Genomic DNA, 22,644 nt, shown 5'->3' on the forward strand with positions numbered 1-22,644 from the left:
ATCGGTGAACCTCAGAGTTTTTATTTCTTCTCCATGGATTTTAATTCCTACTCCGATTTTTTCTTTTGTTTCCTTTACTGCTTGCTCAATATACAGATTGAATAACATCGGGGATAGGCTACAACCCTGTCTCACTCCCTTCCCAACCACTGCTTCCCTTTCATGCCCCTCGACTCTTATAACTGCCATCTGGTTTCTGTACAAATTGTAAATAGCCTTTGGCTCCCTGTATTTTACCCCTGCCACCTTCAGAATTTGAGAGAGAATATTCCAGTCAACATTGTTAAAAGCTTTCTCTAAGTATACAAATGCTAGAAACGTAGGTTTGCCTTTCCTTAATCTGTTTTCTAAGATAAGTTGGTTGATTGGTTGGTTTGTGGGATTAAAGGGACCAGACTGCTACGGTCATCGGTCCCTCTAAGATAAGTCGTAGGGTCAGTATTGCCTCACGTGTTCCAACATTTCTACGGAATCCAAACTGATCTTCCCTGAGGTCAGCTTCTACCAGTTTTTCCTTTCGTCTGTAAAGAATTCGTGTTAGTATTTTGCAGCCGTGACTTCTTAAACTGATAGTTCGGTAATTTTCACATCTGTCAACACCTGCTTTCTTTGGGATTGGAATTATGATATTCTTCTTGAAGTCTGAGGGTATTTCGCCTGTCTCATGTATCTTGCTCACCAGATGGTAGAGTTTTGTCAGGGCTGGTTCTCCCAAGGCTGTCAGTAGTTGTAATGGTATGTTGTCTACTCCAGGGGCCTTGTTTCGACTTTGGTCTATCAGTGCTCAGGAAAAGCATATCGGTGATTAAATGCGCTGAAGATCTAGCGTTGATGAGTTGGTAGAGCGTGAGACCGTCGTACAACTATACAAATTTACTCTATAGGTTTGCTACTTTTATCTAACGAAGCGAAAGCGGACTGCCAAAAGAACATTACTACAAACTCCGAGAAGTTCTTTTTTTGTACGACGGCCTCACGCTCTACCAACTCAACAACGCTAAATATTCAGCGCATTTATTCACGGATATGATCTTCATGTGCTCAGTAGTGCTGGTGTTACTTTTAATTACCGTTTATGCGTATTCTACTGGACGACAGCACACAGCACGAACTAAAACGGAGTTTTCGTTTTATGCTCTATCGACACACAGTGTTTGCTACCGATCTGAGTGTCGGAGATCTGGAGTTTTGGGTATGAATTGCAAAGGGAAATAAACCCATTAGTCGTTCATGTTCGCGGCTGTAATCGCCAAGCTTTTGTAGCACATGCGTTCTCCTGTGTTGTAAGAAGAAGCCACCTGTGAAAGATAGTAGCAGAACAACCTGGTGCTGTTGCTTGCATTTGTCGACCCGTTACGCTGACGTCACTACTGACGTGTCGTGTGTTTGCGGCGAATTGCTCAATCCGAACACTTGACCGACGCCAAGTCACAGCGTGACGGTGATTCTCGACCTCTCAGGGTAAGTTAATAAAGAAGTCCGATGCTGCAGGGATACGCCGTCTACCTGACAAAAGTGCATGCGCACGTGTACTTCAGCAAGCGCTGCCGTATCGCGAGCCTTTGGCCGCTTGCCGTATGACTCATGTTCCCCGAATCACAGTTTCTGGATGTTCACTTCTCACTCACGGCTTTCATCATACATGTGCCTCGAGTCAGGCATTCTTTCTCAGTTGTAGAGTGCGAAGCAACGGCGACAAATCATAAAAAAATATTTAACCGTTTGCGGTTGATACTAATAAACTCTGTGCTTTAAACACTCGATTCTTTTAAAACTCGAATTCTTTTAAAACTCGAACTCCCATGTATAAAACAGCTTCAAACTTGTGACTAATTTAGAAATTAGTTAATATATTGAATATTTCATATTAAGCATGTAAGCGAAAAAGTTCAGAAAATGCGTGAAATTATGTGTAAAGTTTCTTGCTCTTTCACAGGTACTGGATAGCTATAGTCTGGGAAGTTGTGCGCGGTGGTTTACGCTGCGTCAAGACGTATACACAGTTTATAGCTGTAATTCTTTTCTTACTGTGTTGGACCTTTCACAGAATATTATATCTCGTAATAAGTGGATTATTACAGCATTTAAACTTTTAAATTCGATCGCTACGTACGTGCGGGAAGTTAAATATTTGTTGCCACCGGATGCCTTTAGGTAGATGAACTAGAGATGGGACTGGATTCCATACCCCCGGACAGTCGCTTAGTGCTATAGATAAGCATATGATATCATTTACTACGTAACGAAGAGAAGGAAACTTCATGTATATAAAGATGAAACATTATACTTTGAAGCCTACACAACTGTAATTCAGTATTACTTTTGGCTAACAAGAAACGAAAATTGATAGTTTAAAACAAGCACGGTCATTTGGGCATTTTCGATTTCTGATTTCGGTTAGGTCCGACGCGTTTCATGGACAGTAAATGCCTTTTATTCTTCTATCGTGCCTAGTTGTATTGTACCATTGTCGAGGCAAATGCAATATTTAGAAAATCTGAGTTTGTCGATAGATAGTAAAGGCTGGAAATAAAAATAGAAAATCGGTGTCATGTTCGAGGGTGGATTACACGTCTTGGGCATTCTTCCAATAAATCTGTCAGATATTTGCCTTTCGTACGATTAGTTTTATGTGGTCATTTCACTTTAAATCGCTCCGTTCGCATACTCCCAGATATTTAATGAACGCGACTGCTTCCAGTGATAGTTCGGCAATCGTACAAGCATACAATAATGGAGTTTCATCCTGTTTATGCGCGATACTATGCACCTATCTACGTTCAGGATCAACTTCTGCACACAACAGCATCAGTCGCGAACAATGTCACAGATCTTTCGACTTTATCCATTAGGCCACACACCGGATGTCTCTGTTAAGAGTCGTCAAATGCATTTTCTCTGGTGTTTCGGGAGATATTTGCAATTTTATGTGTAGATGTAGTCAGCCGAAACAAGTACTGTCCATCACGTCTTTTATGCGGCTCGGTGTCGACGGAAAGCGTCGGTCCGTTTCCAGTCACAAACAAAATTATTTTTAAAGCGGAATTTTAGGTGCCTGTTCGATAAAGCGGTCCCAAATTAGTCTATTTGTTCTAAGTATGAGTTAACAGGGACAGTAAAACTCGAAGAATAACGAGTACTCCAACAGCAACTGAGCAGTGCTGCTGCTTGGCTGTAGCAGTCAGCGCGGGCCAGGGCGGTGCTGTCGCTGCTCGACTAATGGTCATTCTTCGTGTTTTATTGTCCATATTTAATACCTCGGTAAAACAAATATCGGACTACACCAACCTTGGACCTTTCTAACGAAAATTCCGCATCAATAATCATTTTGTTTGTGACGGGAAACATACCGACTGGGAGGAGCACACCACAGAACTGCTGAAGCGTCTTAACAAATCTGTATTTGTAATGCGAATTGTGTCAGACATAGGGGATATAAATATGAAAAAGCTGGCATACTATGCTTACTTTCATTCCATAATGTCATCTGGGATTATTTTTTGGGGCAATTCATCAAGCCAAGCCAAAATTTTCCGGATACAAAAACGTGCAGTGGTGTGAACTCAAGAACATCCTGCAGAAGCCTATTTAGGGAACTAGGGATACTAACTACTGCTTCCGAATATATTTAGTCCTTAATGAAATTTGTCATTAAAAATATATCACTTTTTCAAACCAACAGCTCAATTCATGGAATCAATACTAGAAATAAGAATAATCTTCACAAGGATTTAAAGTCACTTAGTCTTGTACAAAAAGTTGTGCATTATTCAGGAACACACATTTTCAGTAACTTGCCAGCAGCCATAAAAAGCTTAACAACCAATGAAATTCAGTTTAAGAGAAGCCTTAAGGATTTATTGGTGGCCAACTCCTTCTACTCCATTGATGAACTTCTCAGTAGCACAATTTCATCGCAGTAATGTGTTCATTGTAAATAAGTATATAGTAGATGTTTTACACGTTTATTACCTTATAAATAAATAAAAACTTTTTTATTTTAAATTCAGTGCATTAGTATTTGTAAAATGATTCTTTCATATAGCGTTCATTAAAAAATGACGACCATGCCACTTGGGACCTGTGGAATGGTACATTAGCTTATTTGTTTGAGTTGTAAAGATTTGTCATGTATTGTTGTTTTTCTGACTTGTTCTACATCCTGGAGGACCTCCTCACTACGGATCAATTGGAATGAAAGTAAATCTAATCTAATCTAATTTCCTACGACACTGGGCGTCGCGTGAAAGACGTGGCGAGTAATATTTATAGCTGACTCCAACTACACATCGAAAAAATGGAATTGCAAGTATCTGCTGAAAAACTAAGGAAAATGCACCTGTTGTCTCGTAGAAGAGACTCCCGGTGTACCGGTACGTACAGTCATGGTCCCGTAACACTCCCTTGGGGTCTGCCAGAAATTACATTCACGTCTGAAGATATCTCTCCACTAAGAATAACGTGTTGTGTTCTGTTTTCCATGAACTCTTCAATCTAGTCACAAAGCTCGTCTGATTTTCGTACTTCCCGTATTTTGTGCGGAACTGCATTGAACGCTTTTTGGAAGTTAGGGAATACGGCACCAACCTGGTCACCGGTATCTACTGCCTTGCGGGTCCCTTGGATGGGTGGAGTGAGCTGGATTCCATACAATCGTCGTTTGGGGTATCCTCGTTCATTCTGTATCATCCTTTTCCAATTGGTTTGTGGTCCAATCTCTGAACACCTCAGTGTTTGTGGCGCGGTAAACTTCAGCCTTCCTTCACTTTTCCATCGTGGATCTTTTAAATGCAGAGGAGCGACGTCTGTTAATAGAGAGGGAACTAGCCATGGATTTGCGTATCAAATATGGTTAAAAAGAGTAATTTGAAGCCTTAATAGAGGCGCGGTACTAATGTCGCTGTTTGTTGAAATCATTCTGAAAGCGTTAGAAATCCAGTTGTAATTAGATTTCAGTCTTAAGCACAAAATGTTTGCTGATCCAAGGGATTGTTATACATGGGAATTATATGTAGTTATACATAGGAAAGAACACAAGTCAACCTGTCACCGACAGAAGTAGCCGTGGCAGAAAGGAACTGTAGATATTTCGCTTAACAGAACCACAATACAAGTTTGAAATGGGATCAATTTGTTGTAGCTGTTTAATACATCTGAGTAAAAATATTGGCGGACAGAACAGTTTGCTCAAATTAACAAAGTGGCTAGTACTATCATGCAGTGCAGGCTTTCACGGTCTGCATTTGCGTGGTTGTCATTTTTGTTTTATGGGCATTAAGCGGTGATCCATGGCGTATTTGTGTATAATAAATTTTAGTATAATACAGTTGTGTGCAATCTTGAGTTTTCAACATACTTCTCTGGATAACATTTCGCCTTCCAATGTTGGAGACGTCATGAGAGGCTGTAACGACTAATAAAGCAGCTACAATCTCAAACCAGTTCGGCTTGCTGAGCTTATTTGATATTGTAAATGCTTTCTGAGTCGTTATAACCACTGATGATGTCTGCAACAGGGAAGACGAATCGTTAGGCAGAGAAATATGCCATGGATTACGCCCAGGGAATAAAAATCATCAGATTCATGACTACTGGTTGTATTGTTCACTTTTCATAATTTTTTTTAGTTTTTACAAATTAATTTAATGATTATGTAGAATTTGCTGTTCTATTATCTTACCATGGTTGTTCGCTAGTCTGCACTGTGGGAAGAACATAGATATCACAGCCATTCAAGTTACTGTTACGTCAGTTTCATTATCCTTCATTGACTGTGTAAAATATACTGAATAAACATATCAGTAATGGGACCTCAAGTGGTGTTCTCAAACCTATTGTTTTCTCAAATTTCTCAACTGTCATCTGTATTCAGGGACTGCCAAACACCGTCCAACCTAGTCAGGCAAAAGAAACTTTAATTTTAAGTCACTTGTCAGTTCGGTGTCATTCATGTTTCGTGCTTTTATCCTCTTAGTATTATGTGAATGGTAACCTGTTGGCAGACAATTAAATGGACATTTGTTTCTTTAGGCATCAAGATGGTCGTGAGTGACGCGAGCATCCACAACATAATGGGAGGGATGGAGAGCACTGGTGGTGTGCGTCTCCATAACCACCGAAGGAAACTGAAGCAGAGGTATTCATTTGTCATTACATTCTTTAGGCACCACATTTTAGATGTAAAAGAAATTTAGTTTCTTGAGTAGCACTGCTAATATAATTCCTAGTTGTTACTGCCAGTGGCATCTTATATTTGTTGGGTAACAATGGCAGTTTATTTCATTGGAAGAGAAGATTTAAGTTATAGCTCATTACTAACAAACAGTTGTAGTAAATAACATGAGTAAACAATGCTAAACAATGCAAGGAAGGCAGAAACAATCTTTTATCTCTATGGTGTAAATTTCAGAAGTATCAGATTTTGTGTGCCTGCTTGTGAGAATATGTGTGTAATTTTTTTTCTGAAAAATATCCTTTTCATTGTGTGTGTCTGCAACTCAGCATTTCATTTTTACAGTGAGTAGCAATCTCTTCTTTTCATAATTGTTGATACTCATTACTGTTGGCATATGGGCATGTTTCAACAAATTGGAGGGTTCATACATTATGAGTTAGGGAAATATCCATGCATGAGTGATAAAGAAACAGAGTACAATTCTGTGGATTTTTTTTTTTTTTTATATATACCGGGATACTCCCTAACTTTCAAAGCCCGTGGAACTTTTTTTTTGTCATCAGTCTACTGACTGGTTTGATGCTGCCCGCCACGAATTCCTTTCCTGTGCTAACCTCTTCATCTCAGAGTAGCACTTGCAACCTACGTCCTCAGTTATTTGCTTGACGTATTCCAATCTCTGTCTTCCTCTACAGTTTTTGCCCTCTACAGCTCCCTCTAGTACCATGGAAGTCATTCCCTCATGTCTTAGCAGATGTCCTATCATCCTGTCCCTTCTCCTTATCAGTGTTTTCCACATATTCCTTTCCTCTCTGATTCTGCGTAGAACCTCCTCATTCCTTACCTTATCAGCCCACCTAATTTAGGTGCTATAGATGAATGTTGAAAATTAGGTGGAACATTTAGGCAGTGTTAAATGCACTTGTCTGTGTAACACTACATAAATCAGCTGTGGGCTGGAGGAGGACTGTTATCTTCTTCTGAAAATGAAGCAATGTGTCGGTTGAAACTGTGGAAATCGGATTTGTGCATCTTTACCTTTCAAGTATGGATATACTTGTATGCCTTGATCAAGAAGTCTACATGGCCACTTTGAGATTCTCTTTTTCTTTCATTCGCTTTCAAATGCCTGATATATTTTGTCAGATTTGTATGAATAATTAAAAACTTCAAAATCCTTGCATAGGAATGCTAATAGTGATATTACATACAAAATATTTACATTTAAAAGGACATTTCATATTGCGTGATCTGAGGTGGCTACATATTATTGCTTCTCAGCTGCCACTGAACGCTTATATTGTCTGTTGGCTGTATTAAGTACCATTGCAATGAGCAGCTCCAATTTTCAGTGAATTAGAAGTTGAAAGTATGCAACAATCAGTTCAAGTGAATCAGCACACAATTTTTAAAGAACAAGAGAAACTGACATTGAGACCACAACCTGAATGTATTCAGTTTACAGACAAATTGCATGTACTGAAGACGAATCACTTGAGAGAAAATTTTAAGTTAAGCTTGTTATTGACCGTTATTGTCAGAAGGCATGTGTGAGTGGCACATGGGCTGTAAAAGGAGGTAACAGGATTAAGATTCAATGGAAAAAGGGTGGATAGTTACATGCTTTTATAAGCTAACACACCATACACAAACAGAGAGAGAATGTAGTGAAAGGAGGTAGGAGATTTGGATTAAGATTCAAGAGGAAACAAGAAGGAGGTGGTAATTATGAGCTTTGTAAGCTAATAGATTGAGGCAACGGCCTTGCCGCAGTGGATACACCGGTTCCTGTGAGATCACTGAAGTTAAGCGCTGTCAGGTGTGGCCAGCACTTGGATGGGTGACCATCCAGCCACCATGCACTGTTGCCATTTTTCAGGGGGTACTCAGCCTTGTGATGCCAATTAAGGAGCTACTCAACCGAATAGTAGGGGCTCCGGTCAAAGAAAACCATCATAATGACCGAGAGAGCGGTGTGCTGACCACACACCCCTCCTATCCACATCCTCAACTGAGGATGACATGGCAGTCGGATGGTCCCCATGTGCCACTTGTGGCCTGAAGACAGAGTGGTAAGCTAATAGATTACATACAACCAGAGAGAGAATTCATTGGGATACCTAAAGTGTCATGATAATTGGAAAGCACGCTGCCATAATTGTACTCTTCGAAAACAGGCAAGATAAAATAGAACTGTGAATAAAGTATGTTTTAGAGAGGTACAGAAATATTATGGTTTAATGTGGAGGTGATTAGGTATGAGTCCCAGTAACACTTCATCTTCAGTTTCCCAGCAGTGTACTCCTTCTAATACAAAATGCGTTTTATCTAGGAAGACATCAGTAAATTCTCAGATAACAAAAATTGTTCATGAAAACAATTCAGTATAACTGATCATGTTCTACTTGATTAAATTGAACAGAGTCAGGTGATGACTAAAATGGAAGTGCTATATTTTACTGTGACTGCCAGGAAAACTAGGATGGATCACAAAAACAGATTTGCTGTCAAATAATAAGTGGTAAAAATAATCTGTTATTGAATCTGAAAGATAACTTCATTAAATATTGAGACACTTGGAGAAAGAGAGAAGAAAAGGGCAGAATCAATGTGTGAGACAGAGTGTGCTTTGTAATCTAAATAGCAACTTTCGTTTTCTATATTGAATTTGATGTTTTCATTATATACTACATAACTCTTACTTCTTTGTAGAAATAATTAACACAAAACTGACATTATTGATATGTTTTAATACCATAAAACCTGTTATGAATAAAATATGACTCCACTGAAACTCTTATTTTTGTCTTTGTTTTCAGGTTTGACATAATCAAGAAGCTGGGGCAAGGCACATATGGAAAAGTACAGCTAGGCATAAACAAGGAGACTGGGCAAGAGGTAACATATAGTAACGTTTTTGGTGTAATTTTGCTGACATACTGCTTCAGGAAAATTGAACGTGTTTAAATTTTTGAGGTTACGTTGATCATTATTTTCCGGCAATTGCTAACTTATTTTTGTTTCAGAATTAGGTTAGACATTGCAGGAGAACACCTAATATACAGAGTAATTACAAAGTTTACAAAACATTTTAAAATATCAGTATAAGTAAGCGGCTGAACATCACATAACAGTTGATACAGCTATGTGAAAGACAAGCTCTCACTCAGATATTAATTTTGTATGTGGTACCAACAAGTTATTTTGAAAAGCCCATGACAGAGGTATCACTGACCATAATTGCATTTTGTGTGCTAGAACTTGCTGTTGCCAGTCTGCAGTGCGTATGCAGAGAGATTTCCATGGCAAATTTCACCAGACACCACCAGTGTACAACATCATAGTGGTACTACAGGAAATTAAGAGAAGATAGTTGTGTGACACAGAGCATTTGGGCCAACCAGGCTTGTCAGAACAGACATAAGGGAAGTGATGCTGCAAAGTCCCATGAAGTCCACTTATCAAGAAAGTGCAGAATTGAACATCCCTCGGCCAACAGCGTACAAAATTCATTGCAAGCAACTAAGAGTGAAGCCTGCAAATTACAGCTCTTGTAAGCCATAAGCCATGCAGACAAATTGTGCCACCTGCAGTTCTGCATTGATATGCAGAACCATCTTGAAAATGACGACTTCGCAAGCAAATTAATCTTCAATGACAAAGCCACTCTTTGTCTTCCAGTAAACGCCAGCCAATGCAACACATACACATGCGCGACAGAGAATCCACGGGCAAATGTCTAAAACATCTGGGATTCAGAGTAAGCTAACATTTTCTGTGCCATGTTTAACAAGACAGTCTGCGGACCCTTCTTCTTCACTTTGCGAACTGACAGTGGCGTCACCTATTTTGACAAGCTGCAGTTGTGGCTCATGTCACAGCTTGAAACTAATAGAAGGGGTGTCATTTTTCAAGAAGATGGCATCCTTCCACATTTCCACAGTTGTGTAAGATATTCCCTGAGTGAGACATTGCCATGTTGCTGGATAGGCAATGTTGTGGCTGTCATCTGTCACATGGTACTACTTGAGTGGCCACAATGGTTGTTAGCCTGAATGCTTTGCCATATTTTTCTTGCGGGGTTACGTGAAGGAAAGTGTTTTTGATCCACCACTACCACAGAACCTTGAAGACCTGTGACACCACACCACAGCAGCAGTTCGTATCATCACTCCTGATATGATGGTTTGGGTAATGGCAGAATTAGACTGTTGTTTAGACATGTGCCATGTAATGTAGGGTGGACTCATAGAACATTCTAAAAAGAAAAGTATGAGAGTTATCTTTCACAAACCATATCATTTGCATCTATCAGTACCGATTTCTGAAATGTGTCATGGATTTTATAATTACCCTGTAGTACTCGTGCTCATCATATTACTTGTTTGGGAGGAAAAAGGCAGACAGGAAGTAATGTCAGAGAAGGGAGGGATATAGAACCTGAACTTATGTCCTGATTTAGTGTGAATTTTCCTTCCTGTCATCTCATATCAGTTTTCTTGTAGATTTCTTATTTTCAGCCTTTATTTGTAAAAGACCAAAATGGATGCTGCAGAGGTTATTCATATGTTAATGTTGTATTCAGCATGTTACAATAATAGAGAAGTGCTAGTATTGTAATATAATTAGAAAATACACATTTCATTCATTGATCATACCAGGATGTTTATCTAGCTTTCCATCTATCTTCTATCTCTTCCTTATAAATATGTATGTGTTAAAATTCCCAGTTATGTCCGTATGTTCAGATTAATCTCAGGAATGGCTGTAGAGACTTTGGTATTGTTTTCACTAACATATAGACTGATTTACAATGAAGGTTTGTAATTTATAAATATTTCATGCAATTTGGCTGGACTATATGAAGTAAAGCCTCCCACCTTTGTGAAGATTATGCCATTGCCACCTAACTGTGAATGGCAGGACTTGTTGGAATCTTGGTTGCTCACCTTGTGGTCTGTGCCATTTTTACTTTCCAGAGAGTGCTGGATACAAGCATTACAAGGCAGAGTGTGTTTTGTACCAAGGTTACTTGGTGAGGAATGCTTTGTACCAAAGTTCTCCATACCAACATTGCTTGGCAGAGGGTGCTTTTTACTGTGTTGTATGGCTGAGATGGGTACATTCCACTGTAGTGTGATGGAGAGTTCTTCATACTGATGTGTGGCAAAGGGTGCTTTGTACTGATGTGTGGCAGAACCTGCTTCCTACAAGCATTGTGAGACAGAGGCTGCATGCCACAAAGGTCATGTGGCAGACAGTGCTTCATAACTATGTTTCCCAGCAGAGGGTTGTTCATACCATTGTTGCATGGTAGAGGGTTCTGGAGGCCATTATTTTTAATGAAAAGAGTGCATCATACCAATTTTGTGTGGCAGTGGCTGCTTTGTACCAATGTGGTATGGGGAAATGCACAACAGGGCCACAAACTGTAACTCATGCTCACACTGAAGTTGGGTGGTCAGTAATTGGTCTTAGCTCTTGTCAAACTCCATTCTGGTCATAGCTCTTGTCAAACTCCATTCTGGTCATGTAGACCACACCACACTGACACTGCATTTGGGCTACTTGCAAGTGGTTATAATAATGTTGAACTGGTAATTTCAGTCAGGCAGGCTGGCCAGTGTGGTAGCTCTCAGCCCCATTACTGCCATGAGATACCACTCAAGACACTAATTGCACATGGAACAGAAAATGTTTGTGTCATGAGAACTTTCCAGGCGCACACTGCTTGAATAATTTATATTATGTGAAAGTGATGACATTCAGTTACCTGTCTTCTTTTATCATAACTCTATGCAGTGGCCCATCATCAAAGTCATCTGGCCTTAGATATTTAGAGCTATCTGTGTGAAGCAAGGCCAGGACACTACTAGTGTTGTAAGGTGAGCTGTGGGAAACATGTTCTTAACAAAGAGTTTCAAAGCCGTATTATAGAAGTTAAAAAAAAACTTACAGAAAGTTTCTAGAAATTTATGATATGGTCTGAGTATGGAAATCGTAAGTGTAACACAGATTTAGCAAATTCAGCAAAAGACAATGATACCTTCTTATTTGCGCATGACCAGGCAGTTATACCAGCCTCAGAAAATGACCTTTAGAGATCAGTTTGCCTGTCACATACAGTTTGTGAATGCAAAATATTAACAGTAAAAACTGAGATTAAGGTATTTTATTAGAAAGATCCATTTGGTTACAAATCAGCATCAGCTATGAAGTATTAGAACGGGTCACGCACTTCAAACACCTTGAGGGTAGTGCCACATAAAGGGATGACCAAAGCATTGAAGTTGAGGTTGCAATTTGCTCTGCAGCATGTGACTAGAGGATGGGATCTTTTGGTAGGACATGTTATGAGGCATCAAGGGATCACCAATTTAGTATTGGAGTGCAGCATGGAGGGTAAAAATCGTAGAGGGAGACCAAGAGATGTAGTAGGTATTGGGAGATGAAGAAGCTTGCACAGGACAGAGTAGCATGGAGAGCTGCATCAAACCAGTCTCTGGACTGAAGACCACAACAACAACAACACGTGGGGCACTTAAAGTTGCTGTAGAAGAGAAAAATGTGTAAAATTCTATAAAACAAAGGTTTACCCAGCTTTGTAATATTGAAATGAGACATAGATCTAAAATTCAGGGATGAGATACCCAGATTGGAGCAGAAGACAGTAGACTCCTATTTGCAGGCTATATGGTATAAAAATTGAGGATGTCAGAAAAGAACTAATGCCAAAATTGATGAATAGCAAAATACATGGTTCAAGTACATTGATGAGCCAAAACATTATGATATCTGCTGAACAGTGTGTTGGTCGACCTTCAGATAGCTGTACAGAAGTGATTGCTAGGTTTCAGAAGCTATGTGGCACCAGATGTCTATGTACAGTTCACACCAATGCTTTGAATTATGGGCCAATGGTTAGTGCTTGCAGAGCTCGTGGCCTATAGCATCCTAGATCTGTTCCATCAGGCTCAGATCTGGCAAAGTAAGTGAACAAGACATTAACGTGGATTCAGTGATGTGCTCCTCGAACCTAAGTGCGACATGGCATTTACAGTCATTCAGTTTTCCTGGTGACATCTGTTGACCTCTGAGACCTCAGCGAGTGTTACAAGTACATAGCCACAGCATGCACCCAGTGCCCACTGATGCTGTATCAGGACATCTCGTGCAACCAAGCCTGTAGCAGACCCAGCCATGATGTTTACCATTGACCTGGTGAAGACAGTCAAGATGATATAGCAACCCACTGCCTCAAAGTCTGCACCAGAGCATGGGCAGCTGTGACTGGCATCATCAGACTCCAGTGGTGCAGTTCTGGGGTGACCTGAGTTCAAGCCCCAGAACATGGGAAGGAAGCTGGATTTTGGCAAAGAGAGCCATGTTGGGGACACGAGGCCCAATGTTGGAGCTGACAGTTGCATTATAGGTGTGATGTTGTCTTCATGGCATTTTCCAGAACTGGATTGGCATTGTAACATAGCCCAGCTGTCAGTTAACGACTGGCTGGCCCCGTTATAAATACCGCAGTCAGGAAGCAGATAGTATGGAAGGGATAGCATGGCTACATTCTTCTATCCCACAGTAACTTCTTGAAAGGTGGTCAAGGAATTGATATGGCCTTGCGGAAGTAGGTCTGAACCATTTAAGTAGTGTGATTCTGATCTTGTGACACACACAGTTGTCACTGAAGATGTCATCACCATCAGGGAAGATATTAAGCATGGTCAGCAATATGAAAAGAATAGATTGTGACTCACCTTAGGCCTTCTTCTGTATTGGACGAAACACACACACACACACACACACACACACACACACACACACACGAGCGCGCGACCACTGTCTCTGGCTGCTGAGGCTAGACAACGAACATCAGTGCATGATGGGAGAAGCAGTCTGGGTGGTGGGGGTAAAGAAGAGGTTGGGGCAGGTAGGGGGATCGATTGCAGGCTAGAGGTGGGAGACAGTAAAGTGCTGTTTATGGAAGCGTAAAGGAACAAGGTGGGGAGAGTGTAGGGTAGATAAGTACAGTTGGGAGTGTGTTTGCATGAATGTGTGTTTGTGATTGTATGATCTGCGCATAATTCACATTGTCCACAGCTGTCGTGATGTCATAGATTACTACCGTAGGTCCCATTGAAGCCCATGTGAATGTCCTCAGTAACATAATAAAAGTGCCTTGACCAGCCTGCGTCCAAGGCACGGCACATGTCTTATGCAGCCACTTCATGGATGACAGCATATCCTGTCACAACTATCAATCTATTGTATGAAGAAACACCATTCACACGAACAGATGGCACATTTTCATTTATCCAGAGTCCAATTTCAATGATCCAATGCTCACTGTGATTGTAATTGATGATATCATTGGGTCAGCATGGGAACACACAGGGGTCATCTGCTGTGGAACCCTACTTGGCAATGTGCATTGAACGGTGTGCTCTGAAACACTTGTGCCTATGTCAGCAGTGTACTGTGTCATCAGATCTGCCACAGGTCCGCAGAGCAAGCAAGCCTCCAACCATCTTGTCCTGTGATTAGGAGTGGCCATCCAACACCCTGTTGCCTACTCATGTTTTCACCATCCTTTGCACATCCTGGAAACATCCCCCAGGCTGTAGCTAAGCCATGTCTCCGCAATATCCTTTCTTTCAGGAGTGCTAATTCTGCAAGGTTCGCAGGAGAGCTTCTGTAAAGTTTGGAAGGTGGGAGACGAGATACTGGCAGAAGCAAAGCTGTGAGTACTGGGCGTGAGTCGTGCTACGGTAGCTCAGTTGGTAGAGCACTTGCCCGCGAAAGGCAAACGTCCCGAGTTCGAGTCTCGGTCGGGCACACAGTTTTAATCTGCCAGGAAGTTTCAACTTTCCTTTGAATTATGATTCTCTGTCATCTCTTGAACAATCTCTTGCTCATTGTTTTTCTACTCTTTTCTTATTTTACTTTGTTACTAAGACATGATCATTTACTCATGATTTTAGTCAGCTTTACTAATATTTAGGAATTGTAAGGACCCTCCCCTCCTCTCTCTCTCTCTTTCTCTCTCTAGGTGTTTATGACACATGAGTAATCTGTTTTCTATTCTTATCTTTTGTACTACCTTTTTCCTAGTATTTGTAGCTTGGAGGAACTCTGGACAAAATAAAAATGTTCTCTTGACACTCATTTGTTTCGACAATACCTAATAATGCTAGTCGTTCATAGAATTCACACTTTCCAGAATAATCCCTATAAAACTTGTGACTTTTGTCACGATACTGCCCCCTTCTCCTAGGATCAGCACCTATTCCTTGCTTGTGGGTTGACCTTATGAGACCACTTCCTCTTTCCATTCTGGTAGGTACGCCCCTTACAAAACATCCCTATTCTTTAGTTCTGTAGGCCACAGATCGTCCTGTCTCCACGTAGGTACGCCTGCCCTTTATACTTAGTGAATGCCAGGTACGCCCCCCTTATCCTTTCTGAGCAGGTCTCATGGTTCATTACCCTAGTATAAATTTCTATGTGTGCCATAATTAAGTATCTTCTGGTAAAGATATAAATCTATCTTAAACTTTGCATTCATTCTTTAATACTGTATATCATTTACACCCTAGAGTCCTCCTCTATTTATCAACTTCTATATTTTCAATAGATACTATGTCTACATATACTATTTATGTCCCACTATCCCGCAATTCATCAGTGTATTTATTACACTGACGTTTCTTAATGATCAACATGACTAATTCCTCTTCTACTTTTGTTTTCTTTCTTTGCTCGCGCCCCTTTCTTATTTATCCATTACTCATTACTACTTTATAGTTGGTCATTATTTAGTGTTTTCATTCCATAAACTTACATGCTTTTGTCTCTCTTTGCGCATGAGTTCATTGTGCCTATTCTAATCTCTATTTAGAACTGTCACTGTTCTTCGTTTACGTGCACCTCTTCTTATGTACATTCGATGTAGAACTGTCATAGCTTCCTATATATAGGTGCATATTTCCATATGTACAAACATTTTCCTCAACAACACCTGGTGGTCCTCACATCATGACCCTCCCATCTATATCACATCTCATAAAAGGTATAAAATGCTCTATACAAAATAGAAAATCTATACACTACGGTCCCCCCATGAACCATGGACCTTGCCGTTGGTGGGGAGGCTTGCGTGCCTCAGCGATACAGATAGCCGTACCTTAGGTGCAACCACAACGGAGGGGTATCTGTTGAGAGGCCAGACAAATGTGTGGTTCCTGAAGAGGGGCAGCAGCCTTTTCAGTAGTTGCAAGGGCAACAGTCTGGATGATTGACTGATCTGGCCTTGTAACAATAACCAAAACGGCCTTGCTGTGCTGGTACTGCGAACGGCTGAAAGCAAGGGGAAACTACAGCCGTAATTTTTCCCGAGGGCATGCAGCTTTACTGTATGATTACATGATGATGGCGTCCTCTTGGGTAAAATATTCCGGAGGTGAAATAGTCCCCCATTCGGATCTCCGGGCGGGGACTACTCAAGAGGATGTCGTTATCAGGAGAAAGAAAACTGGCGTTCTACGGATCGGAGCGTGGAATGTCAGATCCCTTAATCGGGCAGGTAGGTTAGAAAATTTAAAAAGGGAAATGGATAGGTTGAAGTTAGATATAGTGGGAATTAGTGAAGTTCGGTGGCAGGAGGAACAAGACTTCTGGTCAGGTGACTACAGGGTTATAAACACAAAATCAAATAGGGGTAATGCAGGAGTAGGTTTAATAATGAATAGGAAAATAGGAATGCGGGTAAGCTACTACAAACAGCATAGTGAACGCATTATTGTGGCCAAGATAGATACGAAGCCCACACCTACTACAGTAGTACAAGTTTATATGCCAACTAGCTCTGCAGATGACGAAGAAATTGAAGAAATGTATGATGAAATAAAAGAAATTATTCAGATTGTGAAGGGAGACGAAAATTTAATAGTCATGGATGACTGGAATTCGAGTGTAGGAAAAGGGAGAGAAGGGAACATAGTAGGTGAATATGGATTGGGGGACAGAAATGAAAGAGGAAGCCGCCTGGTCGAATTTTGCACAGAGCACAACATAATCATAACTAACTCTTGGTTTAAGAATCATGAAAGAAGGTTGTATACATGGAAGAACCCTGGAGATACTAAAAGGTATCAAATAGATTATATAATGGTAAGACAGAGATTTAGGAACCAGGTTTTAAACTGTAAGACATTTCCAGGGGCAGATGTGGACTCTGACCACAATCTATTGGTTATGACCTGTAGATTAAAACTGAAGAAACTGCAAAAAGGTGGGAATTTAAGGAGATGGGACCTGGATAAACTAAAAGAACCAGAGGTTGTACAGAGATTCAGGGAGAGCATAAGAGAGCAATTGACAGGAATGGGGGAAATAAATACAGTAGAAGAAGAATGGGTAGCTTTGAGGGATGAAGTAGTGAAGGCAGCAGAGGATCAAGTAGGTAAAAAGACGAGGGCTAGTAGAAATCCTTGGGTAACAGAAGAAATATTGAATTTAATTGATGAAAGGAGAAAATATAAAAATGCAGTAAGTGAAACAGGCAAAAAGGAATACAAACGTCTCAAAAATGAGATCGACAGGAAGTGCAAAATGGCTAAGCAGGCATGGCTAGAGGACAAATGTAAGGATGTAGAGGCCTATCTCACTAGGGGTAAGATAGATACCGCCTACAGGAAAATTAAAGAGACCTTTGGAGATAAGAGAACGACTTGTATGAATATCAAGAGCTCAGATGGAAACCCAGTTCTAAGCAAAGAAGGGAAAGCAGAAAGGTGGAAGGAGTATATAGAGGGTCTATACAAGGGCGATGTACTTGAGGACAATATTATGGAAATGGAAGAGGATGTAGATGAAGATGAAATGGGAGATATGATACTGCGTGAAGAGTTTGACAGAGCACTGAAAGACCTGAGTCGAAACAAGGCCCCCGGAGTAGACAATATTCCATTGGAACTACTGACGGCCGTGGGAGAGCCAGTCCTGACAAAACTCTACCATCTGGTGAGCAAGATGTATGAAACAGGCGAAATACCCTCAGACTTCAAGAAGAATATAATAATTCCAATCCCAAAGAAAGCAGGTGTTGACAGATGTGAAAATTACCGAACTATCAGCTTAATAAGTCACAGCTGCAAAATACTAACACGAATTCTTTACAGACGAATGGAAAAACTAGTAGAAGCCAACCTCGGGGAAGATCAGTTTGGATTCCGTAGAAACACTGGAACACGTGAGGCAATCCTGACCTTACGACTTATCTTAGAAGAAAGATTAAGGAAAGGCAAACCTACGTTTCTAGCATTTGTAGACTTAGAGAAAGCTTTTGACAGTGTTGACTGGAATACTCTCTTTCAAATTCTAAAGGTGGCAGGGGTAAAATACAGGGGGCGAAAGGCTATTTACAATTTGTACAGAAACCAGATGGCAGTTATAAGAGTCGAGGGACATGAAAGGGAAGCAGTGGTTGGGAAGGGAGTAAGACAGGGTTGTAGCCTCTCCCCGATGTTGTTCAATCTGTATATTGAGCAAGCAGTAAAGGAAACAAAAGAAAAATTCGGAGTAGGTATTAAAATTCATGGAGAAGAAATAAAAACTTTGAGGTTCGCCGATGACATTGTAATTCTGTCAGAGACAGCAAAGGACTTGCAAGAGCAGTTGAATGGAATGGACAGTGTCTTGAAAGGAGGATATAAGATGAACATCAACAAAAGCAAAACAAGGATAATGGAATGTAGTCTAATTAAGTCGGGTGATGCTGAGGGAATTAGATTAGGAAATGAGGCACTTAAAGTAGTAAAGGAGTTTTGCTATTTGGGGAGCAAAATAACTGATGATGGTCGAAGTAGAGAGGATATAAAATGTAGGCTGGCAATGGCAAGGAAAGCGTTTCTGAAGAAGAGAAATTTGTTAACATCCAGTATTGATTTAAGTGTCAGGAAGTCATTTCTGAAAGTATTCGTATGGAGTGTAGCCATGTATGGAAGTGAAACATGGACGATAAATAGTTTGGACAAGAAGAGAATAGAAGCTTTCGAAATGTGGTGCTACAGAAGAATGCTGAAGATTAGATGGGTAGATCACATAACTAATGAGGAAGTATTGAATAGGATTGGGGAGAAGAGAAGTTTGTGGCACAACTTGACCAGAAGAAGGGATCGGTTGGTAGGACATGTTCTGAGGCATCAAGGGATCACCAATTTAGTACTGGAGGGCAGCGTGGAGGGTAAAAATCGTAGAGGGAGACCACGAGATGAATACGCTAAGCAGATTCAGAAGGATGTAGGTTGCAGTAGGTACTGGGAGATGAAAAAGCTTGCACAGGATAGACTAGCATGGAGAGCTGCATCAAACCAGTCTCAGGACTGAAGACCACAACAACAACAACAATACACTACGGTGTAACAGTTGTTCAGCTAGTCACATCATATTATATTTTCCACTCTATTCAGTTTATTTCGTCTAGATATCACTTTTTTCTGCGATTCTCTTAAGTTGTTCTCTATTTTATAGTCATATCCAGTTTTCTAAGCATTAAGACTACAGAATAGTTTTAGATTCTAAAGGAATTCAGTGCAGGAAAATAGTTTCGGAAAAAAACACTGAAAACAACTCGGGATCCGACGGTCGGTACACCGCCCTTTAACTCAGAATGTTAACATCCATAGGGGATATACAAGTTTACATCCTTTACATTGTATTTCTCCCCCCTTTTTTTGCTTGTGTTAAATGTCAATCGTAATATTTCCTTACAGTACCCCAAGTATTATTATAACATTTTGGGTCCCATAGATCTGATATTAACTTTTCTTGAGCACTGGCAGACCAGTACTTCTCTTTAAATTTCATTTGAAAGTCTCCCCAAGAGGAAAAATTCTCAATATTTACTGTTCTCCATTCTAAGGCTTCCCCTAGAAGGTCCCCCACAGCAAATTTTATCTTGGAATCTTCCCAAGTTTTTGGTAAAGTTTGGTTAAATATTTTTAAGAAATGGGTTGGATGTATCTCTCCGTCCAGCTTAAATCTAGGAAATTGTCTAGATAACCCTGAATTAGCTCCCCATTTGCAAATCAGTTACCGCTTCAGTAGTTAATACAACATTAGGTGAAGTTACCCTTTTTTCTATTTTATCTTGGATAAGCTTAATTTCTCTCCACAGGTTGTCCATACCCTTCCTGGTATTGAGTTCAGAAACCATAAGGCAGAGGACAATGGGGTTGTTTTCATTCGAAAGAGTGATGTTTTTCGACCTTGGGACGTGTGCGCGCAGCCTCTGGCTAGTGGTGATCCCCCGCCCACAGTGCGGTAAGAAAGCACAGGCAGTGTTGAGTCAGAGACGGTGCAGGATGGAGCTGTCACACCATGTTTTTTTACGATTATAAAAAGGGTTTATGTGCCGAAGAATGCCATACTTCTTTGCTCCGTGTTTTTGGTGAAGCTTCCCCTTCTAGGGCCACAGTTGGAAATTGGTTTCGTGAGTTTTCGAGGGGTTGGCCTTCAATTGAAGACGAACCTCGTCCCGGTCGGCCAGCAACAGCTGTGACTCCTGAAAACATTGATGCTGTGAGGAAAATGATCAAAGAAGATCCACATCTTACATTTTGCGACATTGAGGGGACCCTAAATATTGGAACAGCAGCAGCACAGACCATTGTTCATAGTCACTTAGGCCTTACTAAGAGATGTGCCCGTTGTGTGCCACATTCCCTGACAGAAAGCCAAAAGGAGGCGAGAGTGGTCTGGTGTTGTTTCATGCTTGAAAAATTCAATGGAGGGAAGTCCCAAGACACCTACAATATCGCCACAGGTGATGAAACGTGGGCCTACTATTATGACCCTGAAATGAAGAGACAGTCTTCTGTGTGGTGCTTTCCAGGTGAGGAACCACCCATAAAAGTTCGACATAGTCGGAGCTCTGGAAAAAAGATGGTGGCAACTTTTTTCACAAAGATCGGGCATCTCACCTCTGTGACCTTGGACACACGTCATACAGTCATCACCACATGGAAGTCACAGCATCCAAAGTCCAAGAGTGGGCACCTTCTGCTGCATCATGACAATGCATCTGCGCACAGAGCTGCCAGAACAATGGACTTTCTGGAGAAGGAAAAAGTGCGAGGTGTTACCCCATCCCCCATATTCACCTGACCTGGCCCCCTGTGACTTCTTTCTGTTCCCTAAGACTAAGGAAAAAATTCGAGGGCAGCGGTTTTCATCAGATGAAGAGGCCATTGCAGCATACGAGAGTGCACTAAGTGACATCCCAAAAGAAGTTTGGACTGACACATTTTCTAAGTGATTTCAGAGAATGGAAAAATGTATATATGCTAATGGAGAGTATTTTGAAAAGTTGTAAACGTTTTTTTGCAAATAAATTTTTTTTCGTACATTCTGCTAAAAACTTTCGGCATAGCCCTTGTAGGTGATACGTTTCCGGATATTATTCTCTCTGTAACCTTTCGATCTACAATTTCTCCAAATTGTTCCTCCAAACTAATTACATTTATAATATCAGAGTTAGCTATTTTCTCTTTGAAATTTCTTTCTACATTATCTGCCTGTTTTTAGACTCTTTCTACTTGTGAAATAAGTAGACATACAAACTTTACTTTTCGTCAATTGACGATGTATTTGACTTTCATACACAACAAAACTCTCACTTTCCACATAAATATGTAAGTCTATCGTACAGCCGAATGTCAGAAACCAGTTGAGTTACAGTTAAAAGAAAGTTGACCTAGATACCCTAACTTTTCTTAACAGGAATCAGAAAATAAATCTTGCCTATAGCAAGGTTACGTCAAGAGTTTTTTTAAGAGTTCTGTTTCAACTGTCCTTGTTTTAATAACAATAGGCAATGACACAATAAGCACAGAGCTGCATATAAACTCCATGGTTCTTCCTTACACACTTACTAAAACATCTATCGATTGCCCTGCAGGTACTTGTCGATGCCGTTCGTCTGCCACATCTACTTTCTTCCCGTGACTGATTTTAAACCTGCACACACAAGCATGTGACATGCAGTAGGTAGGATTCTACTATCCCACACTCATATCCAGAATATCGTGTGTTTGACGCAGTAGGAGACTGAATGATTGTAGAATTTACACAGAAATTCTCGAATCACTACACAGCCCTACAGGATTCGTGGTATCAGTTCCTTCCAGCACTACTTCAGACATTAGTCGAGTCCATGCCATGTTGTGTTGCGACACTTCTGCCTGCTCGTGGGGGCTCTACATGATATTAGACAGGTGTACCAGTTTATTTGGCTCTTCAGTGTAAGACAGTTAATGCTGTACTTCTTACATTAACAGCTGATGCAAGCATTGTAAAAGATTGATTACATTTTTTTCCTTTCTGTAGTCACACCTTGATGTGGCATCTCCCCCATCCCATTGCATCCCCGTTTTGATTAATGTCACCATGTGAGCATTTTAATT

The 22,644-nt window shown here is 40.6% G+C and overlaps 1 protein-coding gene across 2 annotated transcripts in view; it reads left to right on the plus strand.

Moving 5' to 3' along the window:
• Window positions 1-22,644, plus strand: part of LOC124794057 (serine/threonine-protein kinase par-1) — a 381,725-nt gene that overhangs the window by 186,282 nt on the left and 172,799 nt on the right. For both annotated transcript variants that reach the window (XM_047258068.1, XM_047258069.1), the window contains exons 3-4: window positions 6,031-6,136; window positions 8,995-9,073. In XM_047258068.1, coding sequence (XP_047114024.1) covers window positions 6,039-6,136; window positions 8,995-9,073 — 177 coding nt within the window. In that variant the 5' untranslated portion in view covers window positions 6,031-6,038. The remainder of the gene's footprint in view (window positions 1-6,030; window positions 6,137-8,994; window positions 9,074-22,644) is intronic.

The sequence above is a fragment of the Schistocerca piceifrons genome, chromosome 1 (assembly GCF_021461385.2).
Source record: "Schistocerca piceifrons isolate TAMUIC-IGC-003096 chromosome 1, iqSchPice1.1, whole genome shotgun sequence".
Classification (NCBI taxonomy): Eukaryota; Metazoa; Arthropoda; class Insecta; order Orthoptera; family Acrididae; genus Schistocerca; species Schistocerca piceifrons.